The sequence below is a fragment of the Trachemys scripta genome, chromosome 6, assembly GCF_013100865.1.
Source record: "Trachemys scripta elegans isolate TJP31775 chromosome 6, CAS_Tse_1.0, whole genome shotgun sequence".
NCBI classification, from domain to species: Eukaryota; Metazoa; Chordata; order Testudines; family Emydidae; genus Trachemys; species Trachemys scripta.
This window is the reverse complement of record NC_048303.1, coordinates 84,482,707-84,509,183: the sequence shown is the minus strand read 5'-3', so window position 1 is coordinate 84,509,183 and position 26,477 is coordinate 84,482,707. Positions and strand designations below refer to the sequence as shown.

Here is a 26,477-nt window from a genome sequence, read left to right as displayed (position 1 = left end):
CATGTCTGCAAAGTTCAACTATGATCAGGAAAATGTCAGATCTTCTTTCTTAGTTTTCCTTTTAAATGGATTTAGCGCTCCTAAAATGAACAATATTGACAGCCCTAGATAAAGTCTTTTATGCACAGAACAGGCACATCACAGATAGCAGCATGTTCCTTATACTGCCTTGTATAAATGCTTCCACCCTGAGGGACCACCTCTAGGGATTAGAGTATAGGTCAATCTCCTGCCTATTTAATTTTTTCTGGCCTCTTTACAGAGACTCCCAACCATGTTTCCAATTAGTATCAATTGTGACAAATGTTTAATGACGTGGACACTCACCCACCAGGAACTGGTTACTGAGACCACCAACTTGTTTCACATATACCATTAAAGAGTCTCCATATGTTAATAACTCAATTTAGTACTAAATCATGCTATATCTACACTAGAGACCATACAGTGGCACAGCTGTACCGCTGCAGCTGTGCCACTGTAAGGTCTCCTTTCTAGTCGCTCTATGCCAATGGGAGAGAGCTCTCCGATCAGCACAATTAAACCATTCCCAATGAGCTGTGTTAGCTATGTCGCTGTGCTGTACACACCGGCGCTTCTGTTAGTGAAACTTATGTCGGTCAGGGGTCTGTTTTTTCACATCCCTGATCAAAAAAAGTTTTACTGACAAAAGAGCTAGTGTAGACATAGCCTCAGACTCCAAAGAATAAGGTACATGTCACTGCCTCTGAAGCAGCAAGAGAGGTTCCTTCCCTGTCTCCCCATTGTCTGGGGAGGGAGTAAACTGCATCAGGTCTATACTTACTGCAGCATACAACCCTGAACATACTGGTGCAGCTACTGCACGGGGCAAGTTGGAGGATATGGAGTCAAAGTTCAACACCCTCTCACCCACCTCTAGGAGGGACATAACAACTGTATAGGGCCAGTCTCACCCTACTATGTTGCTACCCAGGGCCGGCTCCAGGCACCAGCGCAGCAAGCAGGTGCTTGGGGCGGCCAACGGAAAGGGGTGGCACGTCCGGCTCTTCGATAGCAATTCGGCGACGGGTCCCTCAGTCCTTCTTGGAGGGAAGGACCTGCCGCCGAATTGCTGCCGAAGAATGAAGCAGCGGCGGTAGAGCTGCTGGTTGCGTTTTTTGGGGTTTTTTTTCACCACTTGGGGCGGCAAAAATGCTGGTGCCGGCCCTGTTGCTACCTGTGATGTGAGCCAATGGCACAAGGGAGTAAGAGAGAGCTTTATAGCCATTACTCTCTCAGAATTACTTTACCACCTTCAAAAATCTGACCTTTAAGCTGGATTTTAACAAGCGATTTGAAAGTTGAAGGGCTCTGTATCACACTAAGAATCCACTAAGCCATCAAGTCGCTATTAGTGATGTCTGATCTTAAATATGTGTGCATAAGTCTTTTGTTTTCTGTTTTGATCAAGATTTAAAGATCGTGTCTCACTTTTAACCATTAATTATCCAATCAAAAAGTAAAGACATTTTTTTCAAAACAACTTATATACTATATTACCTTTTCTCCTGTCATTATAGAATCATAGGACTGGAAGGGACCTTAAGATATCATCTAGTCCACTCATGGCAGGTCTATTATCTAGACCATTCCTGACAGGGGTTTGTCTAATGCTCTCCTTAAAATCTCCAATGATGGAGATTCCACAATCTCCTTAGGCAATTTATTCCAGTGCTTAACTACCCTGACAGTTAGGAAGTTTTTCCTAATGTCCAACCTACACTTCACTTGCTGCAATTTAAGTCCATTGCTTCTTGTCCTATCATCAGAGATTAAGAAAAACAATTTTTCTCCCTCCTCCTTGTAACAACCTTTCATGTACTTGAAAACTGTTATCATGTCCCCTCTCAGTTTTCTCTTTTCCAGACTAAACAAACCCAATTTGTTCCATCTTCTCTCATAGGTCATGTTTTCTAGAACTTTAATCATTTTTGTTGCTCATCTCTGGACTCTCTCCAATTTGTCCACATCCTTCCTGAAATGTGGTGCCCAGAACTGGACACAATACTCCAGTTGAGGCCTAATCAGCGCAGGTAGCGTGGAAGAATTACTTCTCATGTCTTGCTTACAACACTCCTACTAATACATCTCAGAGTGATGTTTGCTTTTTTTGCAACAGCGTTACACTGTTGACTCATATTGAGCTTGTGGTCCACTATGAACCCCAGATCCTTTTCCGCAGTACTCCTTCCCAGGCCATCATTTCCCATTTTGTATGTGTGCAACTGATTGCTTTTTCCTAAATGGAGTACTTTGCATTTGTCCTTATTGAATTTCATCCTATTTACTTCAGACCATTTCTCCAGTTTGTCCAGATCATTTTGAATTTTAATCCTATCCTCCAAAGCACTTGCAACCCCTCCCAGCTTGGTATTGTCCACAAACATTATAAGTGTACTCTCTAGGCCATTATCTAAATCACTGATGAAGATACTGAATAGAACCAGACCCACTCATTATGTCCTTCCGGCATGACTGTGAACCACTGATAACTACTCTCTGGGAATGGTTTTCCAACCAGTTTTGCACCCACCTTATAGTAGCTCCATCTAGGTTGCATCACCCTAGTTTGTTTACGAGGTCATGCGAGACAGTATCAAAAGCTCTACTACAGTCAAGATATATCATGTCTACCACTTCCCCCCATCCACAAGGCTTGTTACTCAAAAAAGCTAGCAGGTTGGTTTGACACCATTTGTTCTTGACAAATACATACTGCCTGTTACTTATCACCTTATTATCTTCTGGATGGGTTGCTTAAGAGGAATTGTATTTTAGCTTCTTGAAAACCAGTAAGGTATTACAGAAGCTATTTTGTTACTCGCTTGGTGAATGTAATTACTAGAATAAACCAACAGTTTGGGGGATCGTCTGCCCTATTCTCTGCAGTTTGCCCTGAATGAACATTCTCAGTGCGGCCCCTCCAGCCACCATGGTCACACTTTGCTAATGATTAAGAGTGGTAGTAAAACTTTTTTAGAGAAACAGTAGAACTATGCAAATCAAAGAAAACAAATTGGGAAAAAATAAGGAAAAAAAGATAAGGAATTGAAAAAAAAAGATTAAAGATTAAATTACACTTACTACAATTTACTACCAGATGCTGGTTCCTACTGACAAAAAACAACCCAACAACATATTAACAGTTTTTAAACCATATGCATCTTTTTAAAGGAAAGAGCACATATTTTGAAAAATCTGTAAAGTATACTATATGATTTGTTTACTACAGAGAACCAGTTTTGTCAAAGAGAGCACAAAAGCATGTCTTGTGTGGTTATGATTTATAAAATCAAGCAGCCCAAATAAAGAAAGGGGAAAAAAGCAACCCAGCAGAAAAGCTTTACTTTCTCAAAATAAAACCCTGAAAAGCCTGTGGAATGCTGTTTACTTCAGTTCTGTTTTACAATCACTGTTGCATGGGGAATGCATTGACTGAAATGTCTGCAGACTGTGACCACCCACATTATGGGAAGCACTATGATTAAAGAAATTTCTGTATTTCTAGTATCTGCCAGCGCAGTCTGGTCATGCTGTAATTATTATATTTGCAGTCTTCTTATAATCTGTTGCATGTGTTGTGGCAAGTTCTCCTACATCGTCCAACAAGAAAAACCACTGAACATGAATAGCAAGTTATTTTTAATGTGCACAAATGACTAGAAAAGTGGATATTTTAAATATTGCTCTTTTAAACTCAAGAAAATGTTTTTTGAAATACAGAATAGCCAACAGCAAAATGAAAATAGATCTCCCATCCAAACATTTGCTTTAACCCTCTTATCATAAGTAACAGCCTAGTTTAACTCGCTTCACTCCCTCCCTTTTATATAAGTTCAGTCATTACCTTAGGTCTTTAATTCACAATTCATGTAGTTTCAGCAATTTAAACATTTACATAGAGAACACTAAAAGACTACATCTGTCACTTTGTTAAGTGATGACACACATTGAACATTAGATGATCGCAAAGATCTGGACATATTAAGTCTTCCGTTTTTCCATAAGAATTTTAAATATTGTAACAGTAATAATAACTTTAAAAAAATAAAAATATTTACTCTGAGCACAAAAATAAAATTAAGTTTTTCTACCAAAAACTTAACTTCAGACCTAGATCTTTGCCTGAAGCAATAAAGCCAGGCAATGCAATGACATAGTTTAGCACAACACCCAACTACATACATAGATCAGATGTGGGAGTGATTAAAGAGATGGCACTCTTAATCTGTGCAATAATTAGGCAATCAGTGCCTCTTCTGCAATTTTGCCAAAAGCTGGCTGCATAAATGATGCTCCTTTTAAAACAGGCATATTATCTCTGCTGGCTGCAGAGATGACGTGGTATACCCCACAGAGTGTGTGTAACTGCCAGAAGAAAGAGAAGGAAGATGAGATGAAGTGCAGGCTAAAAATCAAGAAATGGGTGAAAGCCCACTTACCTCCACCCACACCAGCCCACTTCCTGAGGAAATGTCTTTGACTTTCTTTATTATACACCTGGGTTGGAGTCCAGGGAAACCCCATACATGGTTGCTCCAACCTCCTGTCACCAAAAATTAACTGAAGTGGAAGAAAAACCACACAAAAATGAATAGCAAAAATATAAACAAAACAACAAAGACAGACACACATACTTCAATTGCCACCAGTCTTTAATCTGGCAGAGAAATACCACCATATACTGCACCGTTTCACAGTGATCATAGTTCCTGAAGATTATTGGCATAGGTTAGAGGAGAAATGATGACTCCTCTTTTCCATCCATACCAAAAAAGCCATAAAATCCCTAAAACCACAAAATTGAGTCTCAGAAAGTGATTAACAAACTTTGAACTATATTGGCCTCCAGGAGACTTAACATTTTCCATTTCTCTCCTGGAAGCATGCCCCCTAGAACACAAGCCTCCCTCTTCAACTGTTGCTGAGGGGGAATGATTCCCTCCTGTATCTACCCCCCACAGGCCCCCAATGCACATCCCCTTCTTATTATGTTGTATTTTACCTGTGGCAAAATGCTACAAAGATAAAAAATGACATAGAGCATATTCTAGGTATAAATTAAATCCACAATTATTATGAATCAGTTTACTTTGTAGTCAAAATTTTACTTAATGAATTTTACCCCCTTATAAAGGAGGAAGCAAAAGTAATAATGGTTTCAAATAATTTATTTATGTGCATTAAAATACAAATCCTATATTCTGTGACAGTTTTTTTCTCTTTTAACTACTCAAATAACATGACAGGTAAAGTGTGTTTATCATTTAGACTCAAATATTTCAGTTTAGCTCGTAATCTCCCTCTTTTAAAAACTGTCTAGATAAGAGGGGGAAAACAACTAATTTCTCAGTATGACCTCTAGCAATTCATAAGCCTTTTAACAAACACATGTTATCCATATACGTCATTAATATATTAATGTTATCTTATCTATACATCATTTACTGTAAATTCAACACAGTTTTAATCTTTTTTCTGGACCCAATGTCCATGGGGACCATGTGTCCCCATACGGTTTAGACTTACTAGCTTAATAAAACAGATTGATGAATAACCCTTATAACTCGGTGTAATTTATGCACTAAATATCTTCTTTCACATTACTCTAAAATTTGTGCCAAAGATATGAATACTTAATCCAAAGATATGAATACTTAACCCAACATAAAACACATTTTGGATGATCCCTACATTAACACCTACATACTCTAGTTACTACATAAAAATAAAATTCTGAGCGCCTACTCCTGCAATAACTATTCAGCTAACACTCTTACTGATATCCCCAGTAGTTATATCTACATAAGGAATGCAGGATTTGACCCTGAATTAACAATATGCAAAAACAGGATTTTTAAATGTCATACGAGGAGATTCTAATACTCTGCCTATTAAACTTCCCATTGACCCACATTATCTAAACAGATCATCTCTCAACTATTAACACCAACCACCCACTATCAACATCACCACCAATTATAGACATAAATGTACACACATACACAAAGGTTTCATTAACAGAAAAAAAATCCCTTCTAAGAACATGTCCTCCAAAACCTATAAAACAGAACTTTTGCAGTGTAGTTGTAGTCATGTTGGTCCCAGGATATTAGAGAGACAAGCTGAGTGAGGTAATATTTTTTATTGCACCAACAGAGTGTCTTTCACCAACAGAAGTTGGTCCAATAAAAGATATTACCTCACTCAACTTGTCTCTCTAATGTAAATATGCTTTGTCTTCTTCCTGGTTTCTCTTCCCCAGGGCTGATAAGGCTATGGGGCCAAAACAGCCAGCTCATGGGTGGAATCAGACAACAGCAACATCTGCAGATGACTAAGGAATTGAATTAAGACTGCAAATGGAGTCTGCAAAGAGGATCAGTGACCTCATACTGACTTTTGGTTATCCAGACCACAGTTTACCTTCTGACTCTCCAATGAATACACACACTCCTTCTGCTTCAAATAACATTCCCCTCCTCATGGTCTGTTTATAAAAACATAACAGATAACCATCATGTCTCCTCTAAGTGAGAGGATTAGTTCCGAAAATGTGAGCCAGGTTAAAAATCTTGGCATCACTTTTGACCATGCCCTATTCAAGGAGAGCTATATCTGGACATGATTTGGAAATGGGTTTTTAGCTAGGCAATTTTGATAGGCTGCACCCTTATTTATCTTGTGACCACAGCAACGCATGCCCTCATGACCTCCAGACTCGATTACTGTAATTCCGTCTACCGACAGTTTATCAGGAAGGCTGAGCCACCATTTACAGAATGCAGCAGCATGATTGCTAATGGGTTTGAGCTATCATGATCATAATCGGTCTGCTGTGTATTCTTTGCATTAGCTGCCTATGAAGTGGCAGATTTAGTTTAAATTAGCCCTACTGGTTTATAAAGCTCTGATTGGGACTGGCCCTAATTTTATTTCAGACCTCATCCTTGAGCCTCCACTTGAGGGGTTTATGCGCTCACAAACTGACCCATATTTAAGGGTTCCAACATCATGCCTGAAGCCACCTGGCAATCAAGCCTTTCCTCTGGTAGACCTGATGGCATGAAATTCGCTCCCTTCTGAAATCTGGCTCATTTCATCTCTCCCCATTTTTTTTTTTTAATAGAAAAGGTAAAAATGAAGCTAAAAAAGATAAAGTGATCAAGTTTTAGAGACATTGATAAAATGGTAAATACCTTTTTTGGGGATACAAGATGCTTTCTTATATAAGATGCACCCCTTAACATTTATTTAATTTAATAAAAAAACGTGTTACACTTTGTTGCTGCGTGCCTTCTTCTTCGCCACGTCAATTATGGATTTTAACTGCAGTATTTGCAGTCTATCCACATCCTGGCTTTCTAGCCACTTAAGACCAAACTCTAACCCTACAACCGCATCAGCAACTTTGGGCGGTGGCTCCGAGGGTTCTTCGTCACTATCCTTAGGGTTAGACACATTTTCTGAGGCACCAGGTGGTTGAGGAGCAACATTATGAATTATATCTACATCTGTAAGTCGTTCATAGGTTGGACACATAGCATCCACCTCCATCCACTCTTGAACATCAGCTATCCCACTTTGAGCCATAAGTTCCCTGTAGACTTGTTCTGCCTCCATAGCCTCTTCTTCCCTCAAAGTTGTTCTCATCTTCATCTTCTTCCTCATCTTGGTTGTCATCACTTTCAGTGACAAAAGCACTTTTGAGACCACGATGCCAACATTTCTCTATCACTGACGGAGTGATTCCTAGCCAGGCTGTCTCGCCTAAGTTAAATACATCCAGCAAATTCAATTTCTTGATTACATCCATTATGGTACTGTTGTCCTCAACAATTTTCTTTACGATACTTCATTTTAAATGTGGCTATAATGCCTTGATCGAGGGGCTGTATTTTGGACATTGTGTTCTTAGGAAGGTAGCTCACCTTTATCTTCCCATCTTTGCTGGTTAAGGTCTCAACCAGGGGGTGAGCGGGACAGTTGTCAAGTAGGAGCAATGCCTTTGGCTTCAGGTTTTGTCTGCGTAGATGGCTCCAGACAGCTGGTACAAAATATTTCTTAAACCATTCCTTGAAAATATCCGATGTCATCCAGGCATTTTTTGAATGGCGATAAATGAATGAAAGCGAATCCATGTTCTTATGGTGGAAAGCCCTAGGTGACCTGGATTTGCCTATGCACAGAGGTTTAAGTTTATGTGAATTGGTTTTATTCAGGCAGAAAAGTATTGTCACTCTCTCTTTTATCACCTTAAAACCTTCAGCCTTTTGTTCTTTGGTCCTAGAAGCAAGTGTTCTATCCGGCAGCATATGGTAACATAAGTCGGATTCATCAGCATTATAGGTTTGCTCCGGAGTATAGCCATCCTCGATGATGATCTCTTGTAATCTGCAGAGCGCGTCTCTCCTGAAATTGCGACTTGCCGAATGCCATGACGTTTTTTAAAATGATTAAGCCATCCACTGCTAGCTTTAAATTTGTTACCTTGACGTGCAGAAACATCCTTGCCCAAGCATCTAAAATCAAGATCCTTCTTCAATTTCTCCGCTTGTTTCCTTATAATGTCACCAGAAATTGGCGTGCCATCAGAGAGTTCTTGGGAAAACCACGTAAATACTGCTCTATCTAGTTGAGTATCAGAGGGGCAGCCATGTTAGTCTGGATCTGTAAAAAGCAACAAAGAGTCCTGTGGCACCTTATAGACTAACAGACGTATTGGAGCATAAGCTTTGGGTATTCATCCACAAAAGCTTATGTTCCAATATGTCTGTTAGTCTATAAGGTGCCACAGGACTTTCTATCTAGTTGGTTATCCTGGGCAGTTTTTAGGCGCTTCCTTTCCAGGCCTTCACTTTCATCCAGTTCAACTAGCATTGATCGTAATGTTTCCTCATCTTTGATCCACTCTCTTAATGTTGATTCCTCCACTCTTAGTTCTTTTGAGACCTTCACTTGGCTCATTCCTGATTTCAGTCTGTCCAAAGCTTCCAATTTTTCTTTGACTGTCCATGCCTTTCGTTTCCGTGGCTGTGAACTACTTGCCATCACGTCAATGGTATTTTAATACTGTATTAATGCTAACAATTTTTTTAAATTGTTTAGAAAATGTCAGCGCAGAATTACAATGTTTCCAAAATACAACTAGTGAGACAACTTAAGCTTAGTCTATACTACACACAATTTAGAAACTAGATTAAAATAGGCGGGAGAGATGAGAACGTCTAATGCAGGGGTGGGCAAATTTTTTGACCCAAGAGCCACATTGGGGTTCAAAATTGTATGAAGGGCCGGGTAGGAAAGGCTGTGCCTCCCCAAATAGCCTGGCCCTGCCCCCTATCCGACCCCCACCTGCTTCCTGCCCCCTGACTGATCCCTCAGAACTCCCAACCCATCCAACCACCCCCCGCTCCTTGTCCCAACTACCCCTCCAGAGACCCCCCCACCCCAACCACCCCTCCCAAGACCCCACCTCCTATCTAAGCCCCCCGCTCCTTGTCCCCTGACCCGCCCCCTCCAGAGACTCCCCCTCCCCTGTCCCTAATCACCCCCAGGACTCCCATGCCCTATCCAACCCCCCCTTCCCCATGTCCTGACCGCCCCACCCCCAGAACCTCCAAACCATCCAACCCTCCCTGCTCCCTGTCCCTTGACCACCCCCTGAGACCCTCTGCCCCTTATCCAATCCTTTGGCCCCGGCCCAGCACCCTAACACGCCGCTCAGAGCAGCGTGTCGGAGCCAGACACGCTGACGTGCTGATCCACCGGAGCGCGCAGCCCCACGCCCCAGAGCGCTGCTTTACCGTGTTATATCTGAACTCGCGTTATATCGGGATAGAGGTGCATTATCATCAACAAACTGATCCTTTAGCCCTCCAAAGCACACAGTTTTTTCCCTGGGCTGCCAAGTTTCACAATAATTCTAACAATTTTACCCTTCCAGGCTTAGTTGTATCTGCTTCATAGTGCCAGACTCTGTAAACAGCCCACCTCTCCTCAGTGCAGTGCTGTCCATTTGCCCCCTCTGGAAGACACACCCGAAGCAGATGGGGAACTCTCAACACCTTTTTAGGACTTCTCTGGTCCTCTTCAGGCTGAGCCTTTTGAAGGTTCTGCTCTAGGCCCCCTACAGATTCTTCAGAATTTATGTTTTCAATTAAAATAAATTTAGCTTCCAACTCTTTTGGTTGTTTAAAAAAAAAGAAAAGAAAAACCCCTTTCAAACATAATCCAGTTCAGTGATATTTGGCCAATCCTGGATTATTTCAAACATAATCCAGTTCAGTGATATTTGGCCAATCCTGTAGACTGAAACAATGTCTCAGATGAGTAGACTGCTCCCATTTTTTTCAATGGAGTGTTAACTCTGAAATCTAAGTCAGTCAATTTAGATGTCAACACCACTGATGTTTTCACTGTCCTACAGACACCTATTCCAGCCACTCTTGGTCAATTTCCTTATTAAGTAGAGAGAGAGAAGTTTAGGTTAAAACAAAACAAAATGTCTGCATAATATACATAATCTTAAACTTTGTAAAACGCTTTGAGATCTACTTATGAAAAGAGCTGAATATTATCTATATATAACAAAACAGTAAGACTAGTATCTATGCCAAGAGTACTAGACCAATGTGATAACAGAAGCAACTCAACTTTACAGCTAATTTGCAATCTACTACTTATTGGCTCTAATGAGTCAGTAATGTGAGGGAGACTTCACAGATGGTGGATTTGGTCCAACTGCCACAGATCTTCAAAGGCTGATTTGCCACCTGTACAATTCAACACAACACCTACATCTAAACAAATCAACACAGCCACCCACACAACTCCAAAACACACACAGCTCCTCACAGCAGCATGCACCCCTCATTCACCACCTGCACAAATCAATACAGACCTCCAGCTCAACCCTCCCAGATACAACTCAACACAAATCTCCTGGCACAACACAAACCTACACACAACACAACCACCCACCCACGCAATAACCCCAAACTAACATAGCCCCTCACCGCAGCACACACTCCTTATTCAACCCCCACAACTCAATGTCACAGCACAACAGACATTCACCCACCCTCACTCATACTTACCACAAAACCATAAACTTCAATGGCAAACCACAAGTCACCACTAGTTGTTACTATTATGCTTGGAAAAGTTAACCTAGGTGGATACAATGTGTCACTACAGTAAGGAAACAATATTCCACATTTATGAAAAACACATCCTCACTGATGAACTTGTCCTTTTTCCCCTGGCAACCTATCAGTCAGCCTCTCCCCTTCAACAATGATTACATCCTTCCTCATTTCTTCTTAAGTCACAGCAGTGTTACACTTTTCAGGTTTCTTTAAGGTAACTAGCTTATTATCATATTAGACATCGCCCAAGAACAGATTTCCCCCACCCCCAAATATCTCTGCAAAATATCATTGGAGCCTAGAGCTGAGGCAGAATTCATAATTGGATTACATATGTATATGTATGTTGAGAACATTCAAATACATTACATGACTAAAAAACATTTTAAGCAGTGATAAATCCTCCTTCAAGGCTTTAGCAAACCACAAAATGACAGGAATCAGGAAGAAACTGCCCCGAGGGACCAGTTATTCTGTAATTGTCCACTCTATGGTTTCTTGCACCTTCCGCTGAAGCAACTGGTACTAGCCACGGTCAGAAACAGGATATTGAACTAGATGGACCACTGGTTCTGATCCCACATGTTCCTTTGTTTTTCATCAAAGTTGCTCTCAGTTGTAATTGCTGCACTATACAAAATGTGTAGGTTTCAGTTTTTCTGCACATCTTTCATAACTTAAACATGTCTTTTGAAGGTCTAGCCACAATAGCTGTTTTTCAATCCACTTTCACTTCTTGTTGTCCAGTTAGGCACCCCTAACTCCAGGGGCTGTCTGCCTTTTTTTCTGCTTAATCATGCTATTGAATGTTCATGGTCTGGCCCGGAGGAGTCAGGCTGATCCAGCTTGGTCTTTCTTTAAAAGAGACAATGCTTATTTTTTTCTTTGTTATTCTCTCTGAATTCTATATCAAACAAGAACTTTTGACAGATTAAAGGCAACCTGACACACTCTGCTAATCATTTTCTTAACAAAAACACCTAACTACTCTGGGACAGTGGGTGGAACTTGGGTGACAGCTTGCTACTTTATTACCACCAATCTGATCCCTGGCAATAACCAAATTATTCTTGCTACAAGAATGATATATAAAAGTTATGTCTGAGTGTGTGTGTGTACATGCACACATGTGCATGTACATGTAATTAGTTAAAAAAGAGAGCCACCTACTGGCACTTAATATATAGCATCATTCACAAATTAGGTCGATAAAGTTGCTGTGGTAATGCACTGCATATGGCTTCCTCACCTGACAAGGTGTCAGAACTAAAAGCATGATGGCTTAGTTTTGTCTGATACTGCATATGGATTCAACTGCCTACAGCAAAATAACCCAGCAATAGTCAAAAAGGTGACAGAACAAATTAAGCAGTGGGGACAACAAGCCAAATAGTCCTATGACATATGCACCCAAAATTTTCTTAAATACAAATAGGACAACCATTAAAAGTACAAGCAGCAGAATTGATACAGGCAAGAGATGTAGGGTAGGGACATGGAGCTGTTCATTGCATATAAGGTCATACATCATACAATTATGATTTGTATTGCAACTGGAGAAGGGGGAAGTTGGCTGTTATGTGCAAGGGAAACTGCAAAGCAACTGCACTCTAATTTACAAAATCTGTACTTAAAGCAAGTTTTTGTGGTTGTTGGTGGTAGTGGTCTAGATCTGTTTGCCTGACCTGTCCTTGCGATTGTAAGCAGTGATGGTCTTCTATTCTGTGCATGTACAATAATGATGGAACTAGGCGCTAGGTAGAACCTTTAGGCACTTCCGGAAAATAATAATAAGAATTAATCATCAACGTAACGAGTAGATGCTTAAGTATAGCTCTACTGCTACAATAATTTCCTAAGAACAACCAAGGAACAATTATCATCACGGAAAGAAACAAATGAGTCCCACCACATGGATTCAGACCCAAGGAAAACTAGCAATAATTGTGAAATTATTTCTCCTACTAGTGACACAGAATTGGCACAGATGATGCCAGAAAAATCTGCCAGCACAGAAAGCTCCTGAGAGCAAATATCAACAGAACGTAGGGACTCAAAATAATACCATGCAAATTGGAAGGCTAGTAAAGGTGTCTCATAATTTCAGATTATATAATTAATGGAAATTATTCTATTTCCATTATTGGGATGAGAGATGTTACCAGAATGCTATATAAAAGAGGTATATCTGTATACATGTAGATAATACAAAAATGCCATCTATTTACATATAAGAATATGCAACATTGTTGATAAGTTAGTAGATATCTATCATTTGCTCACCAGTCAGCAATATAGCTGCTATGACTTCCTGATTCCACCGCTTTACAATTTTCTTTTTCATATGTACTTAATATATTGTATTATGAGAAAAACAGAATATTAATCCCTGTCCTCTCAAAATAAACTTTTTCCACATAGAAACTGAAAAACAAATGGGGAAATATAATAAATACTGAGCAGTTTATTCTTTCTATTTTCATTTCCCAGCGGCACTATTTTGGACAATACATACATAGGGGAAGTGCCCTATGTTTCTCCCAAGTGTACTCTTTCTTTTATTATTTATTTGTATTACAGTTGGGAGCCTAACAGTCCCAGCCCCTTTGTGCTGTCACTGTACAAAAACAATAAAAAAAATTATCCTTGCACCAAAGAGTGCATAATCCAAGCATAATTTGAAACAGGTGGACATGAAATTTTGTTTCATCCATTACATCATTTTTTTTATACCTCTTCTTTCTTATTTTCTTCCTCAGCTGCTTTTTTTCTACTAATCTCCCTGCTGGGGTTCCTACCATTATCATTCTTCATCCTCTCCTCTAATTTTTCTCTTCTACTATTTTCGCGGTACATTAATGTGTATGGTACATACTCATTTGTAAAGTCTCATCTGAACAAACTAGAAAATTTTAGGAACCACACTCTCTTGGATTGCAGAATTTCTTCACAAATTAAGGGAAGAAGACTAGTTTAGTGGCCTAAGCCTAAAATTCTAGAAATTTTAATTTTCCTGCACTCTCAGTTCGCTAAAAATGTGTATATCTTCTTATCTCTGAATACCGCTGATTTGACAGATTTGACTGGAACAAACACCTCTTGAAATGACAAATATACAGAAGACTGGTAAGGCAGAACTGGACAGTTCAAAATGCCAATTCACAAACAATGTAGGAACCAAAGAGGAAAAAGGACCCCCACAAAAATCAATGTACCCATTGTTGGAGGCAACTGAACCTCTCAGTGCAGGTGCAGTTGCTATGCAGAAATACATAGCTGAGGCTCTCTTTTTTTTGTCCATCATTCAGAAACTATCTTTTCCAATGTGTGAGTTAATGCATCTTCAGAGTGGTTTAATCAAAGACATCCTTGGTGAGATAAGAATAGCATGCATATTGAATTACAGTAAGCAAGTTCTCAAACATTATATAGAATGCTATTTGTCCATTGCATAAGCAAAGGCCTTAAAACTCATTTAACATAAGACTTTGGCTTGGGTGTGCTATCCAAGGTGAAAGGTCAGTGTTTCATTAACTGAGTCAATGCAATTACAATTGTAGTTTAATGAAAAAGTCAAGATGATCATAAAAAACCCAGGTCATCCGGAGAACATCACTAAAAATCTCAAACATCCTGTGCTTAATTGGCAGTAAATTTCTTGATTTGGCCTATTTGAATACTGGCAACCTGCTCCAAAACACTCTAATGCAAATCATAGCTACAATAGACAGAACTCCATCAAAGTAAGCTAAATAAACAAACATAACTTTGGGGTTACTACAAACAGGCTGGTGTATAGAACCCGGCTATCTTTCTTTCTTTCCTGGAAGGAAAACAGATTTTTCATTCTGGTGGTTTAAAATGTTTTTTATATTCACTCTAGTGAGTCAAAGTGGGCTATTACTGGGGTTAGGAGAGAAATACAGGACAGCAGAAAATCTTCAAGATTAGGTTTTAAACATTTAGGATTAAAAAGGCTTAGATCAGTGGTTCTCAAACATTTTCTAATGAAAAGTAGGACTGTGCAAAAAAATTCTTACTGCCATCAAAATTAGTGGTAAAACATGCTTATTTTGTTTATTGAATTCTCAAAACATTTTGCAAAATCACCTCGATGTTTTTTTGCTAGTTTCTTAAAAAAATTAAGGAAGTCCCCATAGTCAGGAACTGCTATTTTCCTGCAAACATGGTACTATCTGCCAAAATAGTGGTGCTGTTCCCATTGTGTGAAGTTATCATGTTTACAGTCCAAACTGGCACTCAGAAACATATTTTGAGTGTTGATGGTGTTCTCTGTTGTACAAAGGAAAGAGAGAGTCCCTTTCCAACAGAGAGTACATTCTAAACCCTTAATCTTGCAATCAGCAGATGCTTGCACTCAAAAAGGAGCCCTAATGACTTCAACACATGGAAGCCAAACTTATGCGCAGGTAAAGGATACACATTGCAATATCAAGCCCCAAAACTGAAAGAATTGTACATGTTTGAGTTAGACAGCAGATAGACTGCCCAAATTCACATTTTTTCATGGGATTTTAGATGTTCCATAGATTTGTTTAGGAACTCTAAAATTCCTTGGACACAAACAAAATTACCTAAATCACAATTTTAACATTGAAATAGGAGTCTCAAAATTGGCAACTCACATAATCCTCAGATAAAAACTGATATGGGATAACAAAGGTAACAGGAAAATGTTTCTGGGCTCTTTGGGACAACAAATATATTGGAGCCACACAGGTCAGAATGTATTAGTCAGTGGTTTTCAACCTGTGGTCTGCAGACCCCTGGGGGTCCACAGACGATGCGTAAGATTTCCAAATGGGTTTGCACCTCCATTTGAAATATTTTAGGGGTCCGCAAGTGAAAAATTTTTGAAAAATCACTGTATTAGTAAGTTGCTACAGAAATATTATTTAAATCCTTTTATCAATGTAACACCTTTAAAGAATTATCGTTATTCAAGACACTACACTTACAAGGCAGTTAACAGAATGTGGCCTGTGTGTGTAGGTATCCAAAAGAACTGCGCGTTTCCATAATAGGAAGCCCAGCTATATACAAGGTCATCAAAATTAAATCTTATTGTTGATAGACATCCCCATACTTAGGTTTACTGTATCCATGATAATCATAAGGAAGCAAAGCATCAAGAGAAGGTATGTTGCACAAAGAAAAAAACAGGAAAGACTGATAAGATTTGTGAGCTATATTACCTATTTTTCTCGCACTGCTTTTTTCAACACAATGTATTCTTAATAAGTGCACACAGCTTTACTAAATAATACAACAAAAATTGATAACATGCTACTAATCCTTATGAATATAATAAAAAATCTGGTTTTACATTTATAAATCTAATTTATAAACCTCAATGGGAAATAAAAGCCTGCCTGGAGGAGTGAAGAGATTAACAATATGTCAGAGTATTACAAAACTGGTCTTTTGTTTCTGGAACACCAGGTCAAAACTAACCTGCAGCATGACTGAAAGGAACCTGGTGATTCTGCTTCAGTCAGACTGGACAGCAGCCCATATTACAACATAACCACACACTGCATGGCTCAGAAAACTCTCCTCAGAGCAGGCCAGATGTCAGGTAATGTGAAAACTAAATCATTTTCATTCTTAGAGAGGGGTTTCACCAAGTCATTTTGTAAGCTGACTTACAAAGTAAGAGATAAAATTGAGCAAAAGTCTGTAAGATCGGGGTTCTCAAACGTATTTGTAGTGCATCTTACTTTAGAGACTGTCTTATAAACACCTTCCCTCTTAGTTGTGATGTACAGTTCTCCTCGCCTCCCTGGAAGAATAACACAACATCCCTATGGCAAATGTGTATAGAAAAGTAACATTGAGAAAGTATTTGATGTATTTTTAGGATTTATTTAATGAAATCTAGCAGCTGGAAATAAAGAAGATAACTAGCATCATGTGACCACCAATAATAGTTTGCAGATCACTGAATGCCCTCAACTATTATTTTAGATGACTAAGCAGATATTAGTCATAGAATCATAGAATATCAGGGTTGAAAGGGACCTCAGGAGGTCATCTAGTCCAACCCCCTGCTCAAAGCAGGACCAATCCCCAACTAAATCATCCCAGCCAGGGCTTTATCAAGCCTGATCTTAAAAACCTCTAAGGAAGGAGATTCCACCACCTCCTTACGTAACCCATTCCAGCGCTTCACCACCCTCCTAGTGAAAACATTTTTCCTAATATCCAACCTAAACCTCCCCCACTGCAACTTGAGACCATTACTCCTTGTTCAGTCATCTGGTATCATTGAGAACAGTCTAGATCCAACCTCTTTGGAACCCTCTTTCAGGTAGTTGAAAGCAGCTATCAAATCCCTCCTCATTCTTCTCTTCTGCAGACTAAACAATTCCAGTTCCCTCAGCCTCTCCTCATAAGTCATGTGCTCCAGCCCCCTAATCATTTCTGTTGCCCTCCGCTGGACTCTTTCCAATTTTTCCACATCCTTCTTGTAGTGTGGGGCCCAAAACTGGACACAGTACTCCAGATGAGGCCTCACCAATGTCAAATAGAGGGGAATAATCACGTCCCTCGATCTGCTGGCAATGCCCCTACTTATATAGCCCAAAATGCCGTTAGCCTTCTTGGTAACAAAGGCACACTGACTCATATCCAGCTTCTTGTCCACTGTAACCCCTAGGTCCTTTTCTGCAGAACTGCTGCCTAGTCACTCAGTCTCTAGTCTGTAGCAGTGCATGGGATTCTTCCGTCCTAAGTGCAGGACTCTGCACTTGTCCTTGTTGAACCTCATCAGATTTCTTTTGGCCCAATCCTCTAATTTGTCTAGGTCCCTCTGTATCCTATCCCTACCCTCCAGCGTATCTACCACTCCTCCCAGTTTAGTGTCATCTGCAAACTTGCTGAGTCCACGCTATCCTCCAGATCACTAAAGGTGATATTTAAAGATGATCCTCCAGATCATATTTAAAGGTGACCTCCAGATCATATTTAAAGCTTAACAAAAATTCAGCAATTTAATATTCTATATCTATGGCTTGGTCTACACTACAGCATTAGGTTAACATAAGGCAGCTTATATCAACCTAATTACGTCAGTGTACACACTACAGCCTTGCTCCCACTGATGTAAGTGCCCTACAACACTGACATAATAACTCCACCTCCACAAGAGGCGTAGGGCTTATGTCAGCGTAATTAGGGTGGCGCAGTGTCCATGTGGACATTAGGGGTTACTCACATTGGCTGTTGATTGTCATTCTTGTCAATTTCATAGCTCCATGCTAGAGCCATGAAATTGACAAGAAAGCTGGGTGAATGGGGAGCTCCAGCTAGAAGCCAGCTGCCCCCCAACCACCCAGCTAGGGTGACCAGATGAGGGAAAGAAAAAAATCAGGACACATGGGAGGTTGCAAAAAAAAAAAAAAAAAAAAAAAAGCTGAGTCAGTCCCTGCCGGCGGAGGAAAAAAAAAAAAAAAAAGCGCTGCCGGCAGATATCAGGACAATTTGCATCCCAACCGAAGATCAGTCAGGACGCGGGACAGTCCTGATTTTATCGGGACGTCTGGTCACCCTACACCCAGCCGGGTTGCACCCACCAGACTTCTTGCTCTGCGCCCCAGTTCCTGGCTCCCCTCTCCCAGCTGGGCAGTCACCAAGGCTCTCAGCTCCCCCACTCATAGTGTATCACACAGCGAACAGTGAACAAGATATATATATAGGTAAAATTATCCATTCCCTCATCTTTATCAGCATGCTTTGATACACTTTCAAAGAAGTCAGTCTGTGCTGGTGAGTGCCTAAAATTAAAAGGGTAGTGGTTTCCAGCTTCTGATTTGAGTCACTAAGAATTTCAGTATAGATACAATTTGGTTTTGACATTTTACTGATTATTATATTATATTATATTATATTATATGTTCTCCAAGAAGCAATTTACACCTTTTGCTACTCAGCACAAAAAAAAAACCAGCAAGCAGAAAAAACATTCAGGCAATATTATTTTATAGAATTCAAAAACACATGAGACAAAGTTCAAAATTACAGTTCCCATAGCAAATATATTTCAGTCTTTTTTTTACATACTGTATGTATGTTTATATAGTTCTGTATCCTATTAGTATATAGTCTCAATGTGGACAAGTTACCATTGCTATAGGAAACAACTTCTAATGCACTATATGTGGGTTCACGTGTCCAAAAAACCCAACTGCTTCAGAATTCTTTATTTTAAAAATGTTTTAATAAAAAACAATTTAAAAAATAAAAATATGCCAGCTGTCACAAGCAAACCTACAGTGACAAATTGGTTTTCACATGCAATTGAGTGTGAAAATGGCAAACTAACTAACTTCTGGTTAAAGTTTCCAAATGGGGAGTTATATGGTCCTAATTACATCACATTGATTGAAATTATGATACCATCTACAAAGGATGATGATGGAATAAAACAATTTACCTTAACTAGGTACCTTTAGGAAAAACAGTTTAGAACATTTTAAGATGAAAGTAAGTTGCACAGTAAAGAAACAGTGAGAGAAAAAGAATTTAATCATTGGGGAAAATACTTTGACCGTATCCTTTCAAGCATCAGTAGTAAGACTTGTAAAGTATCTTTTAATCTCAAATTTTTGTCTGAGTCTGTGCACTATGCAACCTTACTCACTAATCCCACCCCCAAAATCATTTATTTCTAATTATCTTCCTCTTACCATCCCCAAATTCTAAGATATTAAATTTGAAATCTTTTATAAATTTTAATTACCTTACAAGATGAATATGTAACAATTAGAATATCTCACCACCAGTCAAATTCATGCCTTCCATCCTCCCACACCCACTTCATTACCCTTTTGTGATCAACCCTTGCTATGCTATGTCTAATTTAGGGTCTGATCCAAAGCCCGTTAAAGTCAATGGAAAAAGTCCCATGTTTACAGTGGGCCTCGGATCAGGAGCATAGACTGCAAACCTCCCAGAGCAGAGAATGTTCATTTTTAATTGTCTTTAAAAAACTATGAACACAAATGGCACTGTGCAAATAAAGAAATAAAACCAAATAATAATAGATCACAACTAATCTCCTAGCTATAAAGTCACCTTTGGCTGATTTTATTTGATTCCTGACAACTTGCTAGGGTTGAAAATAAAATGAATGACTTGAAGCTACACATAAAGCAAATTCTCCTCTGTGCTGCAATAAGGCTAATGGCAGGTGGAAGTAACAGCACAGGATCTTACAATAGCACTACGAACCTGATCCAAACTTCAATGGGCTTTGAATCAGGCCTCAAGAAAGTACTCAAAGAATGGGCAGGATGCTGTCAGTGTGTACACTCATCTAAAAACAAAGTATGCAAGTGGATATGGTAGATAAAAGTCTCTAACCTTCCCTTAGCTGGCTAATAGGTATGTTACAATCTACAACAGGTGCTATGAAGCAGCATGAATTTTGCTCCTGGTCAGATCAGCAGTTAAGTGCATGCCACAGTATGCCTCCGTAGCTCATTATGGAGAATCTTGCCCAAATCAACAGGAGGACTTCTACAAAGACAGAATCTCTGCATCATTTTGTTGTGGTGTCTAGGTAAAGATTTAGCCCTTAGAAACTGTGAGAGTAAAGAGGATACAGAATGAATACACACTGATTTTTCCCCATCACAATTCATTTACACACAGAGAACAGATTTGTTTCTTTTTGTCACAAAAAAATAAACTAATATCTTTTGCACAGGCAACCAAAACAGCAGGAAAAATGCACACTGGCATTGATACATTGTCATTTCTATGTACATTCAGTTTGTGTGGTTAAAATACATTTTCTTTCTTTATTTAGCCACTATTTTTTATCTTTTCATTGTTTTAAAAGAGAAGCTGCTCTGTACTAATACAATTGCTTAGTAAGATAACTGCATTTGATTTGCATTTGAGGAATCAGTCTACACTACTGTCACACAGGTAGCTAAATCAAGGTAAGTTGTTTTATTCCTCCTTCTATTTCGTAGATTGTTTATTAACTTCAGGCAACAGTGAATATTTATTAAAGATGGCCTGCAGAATAGACTTGTGACCTTTTTGGGTTTTAAGGTGTACAAAGAAGGCCTGAAAAAAATTAATTCCTGCTTGTTTTTTTACATTAGAAACTCAGGTCTCATGTTACCAGGAAGACTCTGTAATGACTGGTGAACTTGTGAAAAGACGACATCCCAAGAGTCGAGAGAGTGAAAGATAAAATAAGAAGAGAAAGGATTTTTACTCAGACTGTTTTCAAATACTTGGGCAGTTTTTTGTGTCTTTCGTCAACAGCTCTTTAACTTGAATATCTAATTAGCATTTGGGAAAAAGGATCTCTTTGTTAAAGATTCAACGCACTCACCAAGAGTTTCTCCAGCAAAATCAGGAAAGACGAGACTTAATAATCTGATATATTTAAGGTAAAATGTACGAATAAAGCCCGCTTTCCACCTCACTCCACATATTAAAAAAAATTACATTCTTTACACATCATAAAAACGCAAAGAAGGACATAAGCACATTTAAAAAAATAAGTCCTTTGCAGTGCATCTTTAACTAAAGCCATAGTAACTCTACAGCACAGTGAATCCCAAGCATATTGACCTTCAGGACAAGTTCTGAGGCCTATCAGTTTTTTCAGACTCTCAAGAAAGGAGTGGGATAAGCAGAGGGTTAGACCCTGAATTACTAAGGAGTTAATGATTTCACCTCAATTCCAGCAAATGTATATGCATATGAGTGACCTTACTGATGTAGGAAGTTATTCACCTGCATACATATTTGCAGTATCAGGCCCTTATTTTTTTAAGATTAGTAATATTTTACTGTAGAATCTAGAGATGGATACATATGAATTGAAATATATAATCAACAAATGAACTGCTTTGATAAACCTCAAAAATTCTGCAACATTAGCAAAGATTTCAGCTAATAGAACAGGGGTGGGCAAACTTTTTGGCCCAAGGGCCACTTCGGGGTTGCAAAACTGTATGGAGGGCCGGGTAGGGAAGGCTGTGCCTCCCCAAACAACCTGGCCCCCCTTCCCCTATCCAACCCTTTCCCACTTCCTTGTCCCCTGACCGGCCCCTCCCAAGACCTCCCAACCCTAACCACACCCCCAGGACCCAACCCCCTATCCAATCCCCCCTGCTCCCTGTCCCTTGACTGCCCCAACCCCTATCCACACCCCCACCCCGACAGGCACCCCAGGACTCCCACACCTATCCAACCCACCCAGTTCCCCATCCCCTGACCGCCGCCACCCGCCCCCCAGAACCGCCGCCCAATCCAAGTGCCCCCTGCTCCCTGACTGCCCCCCGGGACTCCTTGCCCCTTATCCAATCCCCCGGCCCCCTTACCATGCCGCTCAGAGCAGCATGTCTGGCAGCCGTGCCACCCAGCCGGAGCCAGACACACTGCTGTGCTGCCCTGCAGGAGCACGTGGCAGTTTGGCTGCGGGGGAGGGGCCAGGGACTCACCGGCCGGGAGCTCAGGGGCCGGACAGGACAGTCCCACGGGCCAGATGAGGCCTGTGGGCCATAGTTTGCCCACCTCTGTAATAGATTATATCAGCTCAATTACTTATTATCCTGAAGGCCTACATATTTGAGACTCTTAACCATTCCATCAATATTTTTATCATCTCTTGTTTTGGGTGAAAGTCAGTCCAATGAAATTACACTAATCTAACTAGATGTGCTTTAAGTCCCCAATTTAGCAAATCACTTAAGCACATGCCTAACTTTAAGCACTCGTGCTTAAGGTTGTGCTTTTTTGGCTCAGGGAGTAAGTGCATAAAATGTGAACAACAGATGTGCCTACATTAACCCTGAATGGCATTAAAGTGGTTTAAGTATTCATTATTTCTTACAGCTCATTAAATATAAATCTGCACACAAGTATTTTCTTTCACTAACTGTCTCTAAAGAAAGTTTGGATACAATTAGCTTCTCCATAGGCAAGAGAGATTAAACAAAAACACAGCAACAGAAAAGACCTAAATTACAGAGCAAATATAAATTGTTTTCAAAACAATGGCATGTCTCCAGATTATTTTATTCTACCCTAATTGAAAGGTTCTCTTTTATAGCACTTTCTTCCTTTCTGATTTCTGGTCTTTGTTCCTGACTTGCAGTTACTAGATTTAGGGCTCCACTGTATAAAGGCCATTAAAACTACCCTAATTTGAGCACCGCATCTTTTTAACATTCAAAATGACAGGCTAGCACAGATTATGTTATAATTAGAATGGAACATATTTCAACACAACATGTATGTAGGTTGTCTTTGGAGCGGTTTCTGAAATTACACACTGTCTCTATGCTATAGCTATAGCACCTTTAAATAATCAATTTAATTCAAAGCAGTCAAGGGGAGGATTCATTCGCTTACCAGTATCCAGCTGTTAGCCTTCAATTCCACAGGGTTCTGTGGTTCATTGCTGTACAGACAACATAAGCACCACATTAGAGTTTTCTGGCTCTCATCTGAAGAAACAAAAGCAAATAAGATACATTAAAAAAAATAAAGTAAAAATATAGACTAAACGTATACACAGCAATCTTCTATCCTTATTAAAATATCAAACCCAAGGCCCAAATGTCAATCTTAACTTTAAAGGCATCTATTCGATCAGATTCACATCACAACCTTAATATTATTCACATGTAGTTCTTGTGTGTTCATTTCCTTCAATAGTAATTTTAAAAAACATGTAAAAGCATAGAACACAATAAACCGCACAGATTATATTAAAAATATTGAAGCCTATACAGTATTCAGATCATCTTTAAAATCATGCATAGCATAGTAATTCTTTTAAAATAGTGATTACAGTTAATGTGCAGTAAGTGTTTAAATATCTTTGTATTTTTCTTTAACATCATTAGCCATAATTATAAGCCATTGCCCGACAAGATTTATTACTATTTTATCATAACCTTACCTATATATATATACACACACACACACACACACACACACACACAAGTAAACAAACTTTATCCCTGCAAATTTCAATTATGGATTTGTAAAAGTAATTCATAACATGGGTGAAAATCTTGGGGCCCTATAGATGGATGTATTAGACACCACATGCTGTGGCAATGTGACAGTTCTGCTGCACAGTGGAGCCAAGCCATATGGCGCATAGGAAGACTCTGCGAACTCCTGAACACTGCACAACCGAGCTCCATTGTGGCTTTCTCTTCAGGACCACAGAAGGGTAGATTGGTGAATGGATCAAAGGAAATGAATGGATATAGCCAGTAGGTCCATGCACTACACAGTTCTACTAGCCCATAACCCATATATGTGAGAAACAACAGGCCATGTCCGGTACTCCACCATACATTACAGAAGAGCCCCTGTCCATGTAAACACAGACAATTAGAAAGTTGGAGCTGAGGATTCTGATTCTAATGTCTTTTGAGCAAGTCTGTGTGCCTGCATAGCCAGTTTACTCAGGCTTGTGGACTCTTTCCCAAAATTTAGTTCTGAATAGGAGTATAATTATATATATTTAAAAATGTTTTAAATATTGCTCTTTAGCAGAGGCTAAGCTTATATCTCAAATTCCAGCCCAGAGTAAAATTTTATGGTTATACTGTAAACCTACAAAAACTGGGTTTAATAGTAGAGAAGCTCTGATACAACATTAGCTTACTAAGTGCTATTATTTTTAATAATAATATAAAACACTATTACTCAAAGGGTTTTAGGAATGGTGGGAGAAGAAATTATAGCATTAAAATGATCCCCCACAATGACTTTTGCTGTTCTCAATACTTGTCATCCAGGATGTAATAAACAGTATCATTTAGAAGTACTCTGTTGGCAAAGCCTGCAGACAAGAAATACAAGCTTCTTTAAGTAACTTCTGTATTTTCACCAGGTGATCAAAGATGTTACTATTGATTTAAACCAGTGTTCTTCAATAAATGTCCAACAAGCCTGTAGGCCATCACTGGCCTCCCACTGACTAACATCTCTGCAAAGAAATGGTTATCAAACACACATATGTAACTAACTACAGTTTTGTTGTTAGGAGCATTGGGATCTTTTTAATATACATTTTTATGAGCCTACATAATTTCCTAATTTGTTTAAGATCAATGTAAAAGAGGCATCTTGTGTACCATTCACTAGAAATTCTAAATATCCTAGTTCTGGTTTGTGCTTTCAATGTTCACTCAATACAGACAATTAGAATTCAGCTGTTTGCACACTTCGCATTTTAACAATTTTATCATCTTCAAAAGCACCATTTCAATGAAAAAAATCCCCAGTATGAAATTATTTAGGAGACAAATTAAACAAATAATTATTTCTTGTTCCAATCAACCCTATTACAGTCCTATACTTTTGGGAGTCAAAAATTTTAAATTTTATTAAAAACACCACTGTTACAATACATGTGATTAAAATTATCTCAAAATTGCTACATTTCTAATGCAAAACCAAAAATATTTAAGTAATAAGCAGTAAAGATGTTTTATACACACAAAAGAACACAAGTCCATACATCCTACAAAAAACAGAATCTAGTTCAATTATTTTCAACCCTGTCTCTGTCTTATCCCTGCTTATGCACACACATTTATATTTACACTATGCCATACAGAAGTTCTTAATAAAAATATGGAATTACATAATTCACACAATCAAAACTTTATTCAGGGAGAGGGAGAAGAAAAAGCAGAAGTGATGGGGCAAAAGATTACATTGTATTATAACTGTTTAATCAGGGACTCACAGACTATAAAGAACAGTTACTTACCCTACAGTAACTGTAGCTCTTCAAGATATTATAGTCAGCGTGGATCAACTGTAGGTGGACATATGTCTCATGCATATGAGACTGGACTTTCTTGACTAGTAGTGTCCATTGGTGCCAGGCATGTGCTCTGTGCTTCCTTGTGCTCCAATATGAGGGCATGAAGGGGGGGAATGGCTGCATCCCTCCCTCAGTTCCCTTGCAATTCAAAACCTGTGTTGCTGAAGACTCCAAAAGCAGGAACAGAGGACAGGCTGTGGAATTCACACTGACTACATCATCTCAAAGACCACAGTTACTGTAGGGTAGGTAACTATTCTTTCCTTGAGCATGTGTCAGTGAGGATCCTGCTCTAGATGATTGGCAAGTGTTCTCCTGAATCTGGCATAAAACCAGGCTACCATATCAAAGGCATAATGTTTAACAAAAGTGAGTGGGTTGCTTCTCATGACTTTCTTGCAGATCTCAGAGACTGGCACATTTCTGAAGCAGGCAGAAGATGCTGTCTGTACCCTCTCAGT

The 26,477-nt window shown here is 39.3% G+C and overlaps 1 protein-coding gene across 1 annotated transcript in view; it reads right to left on the bottom strand.

Moving 5' to 3' along the window:
• Positions 1 to 26,477, bottom strand: part of FANCC (FA complementation group C) — a 127,721-nt gene that overhangs the window by 67,037 nt on the left and 34,207 nt on the right. The window contains exon 4 of the mRNA XM_034773790.1: positions 23,574 to 23,668. Within this exon, the coding sequence (XP_034629681.1) occupies positions 23,574 to 23,668 (95 nt within the window). The remainder of the gene's footprint in view (positions 1 to 23,573; positions 23,669 to 26,477) is intronic.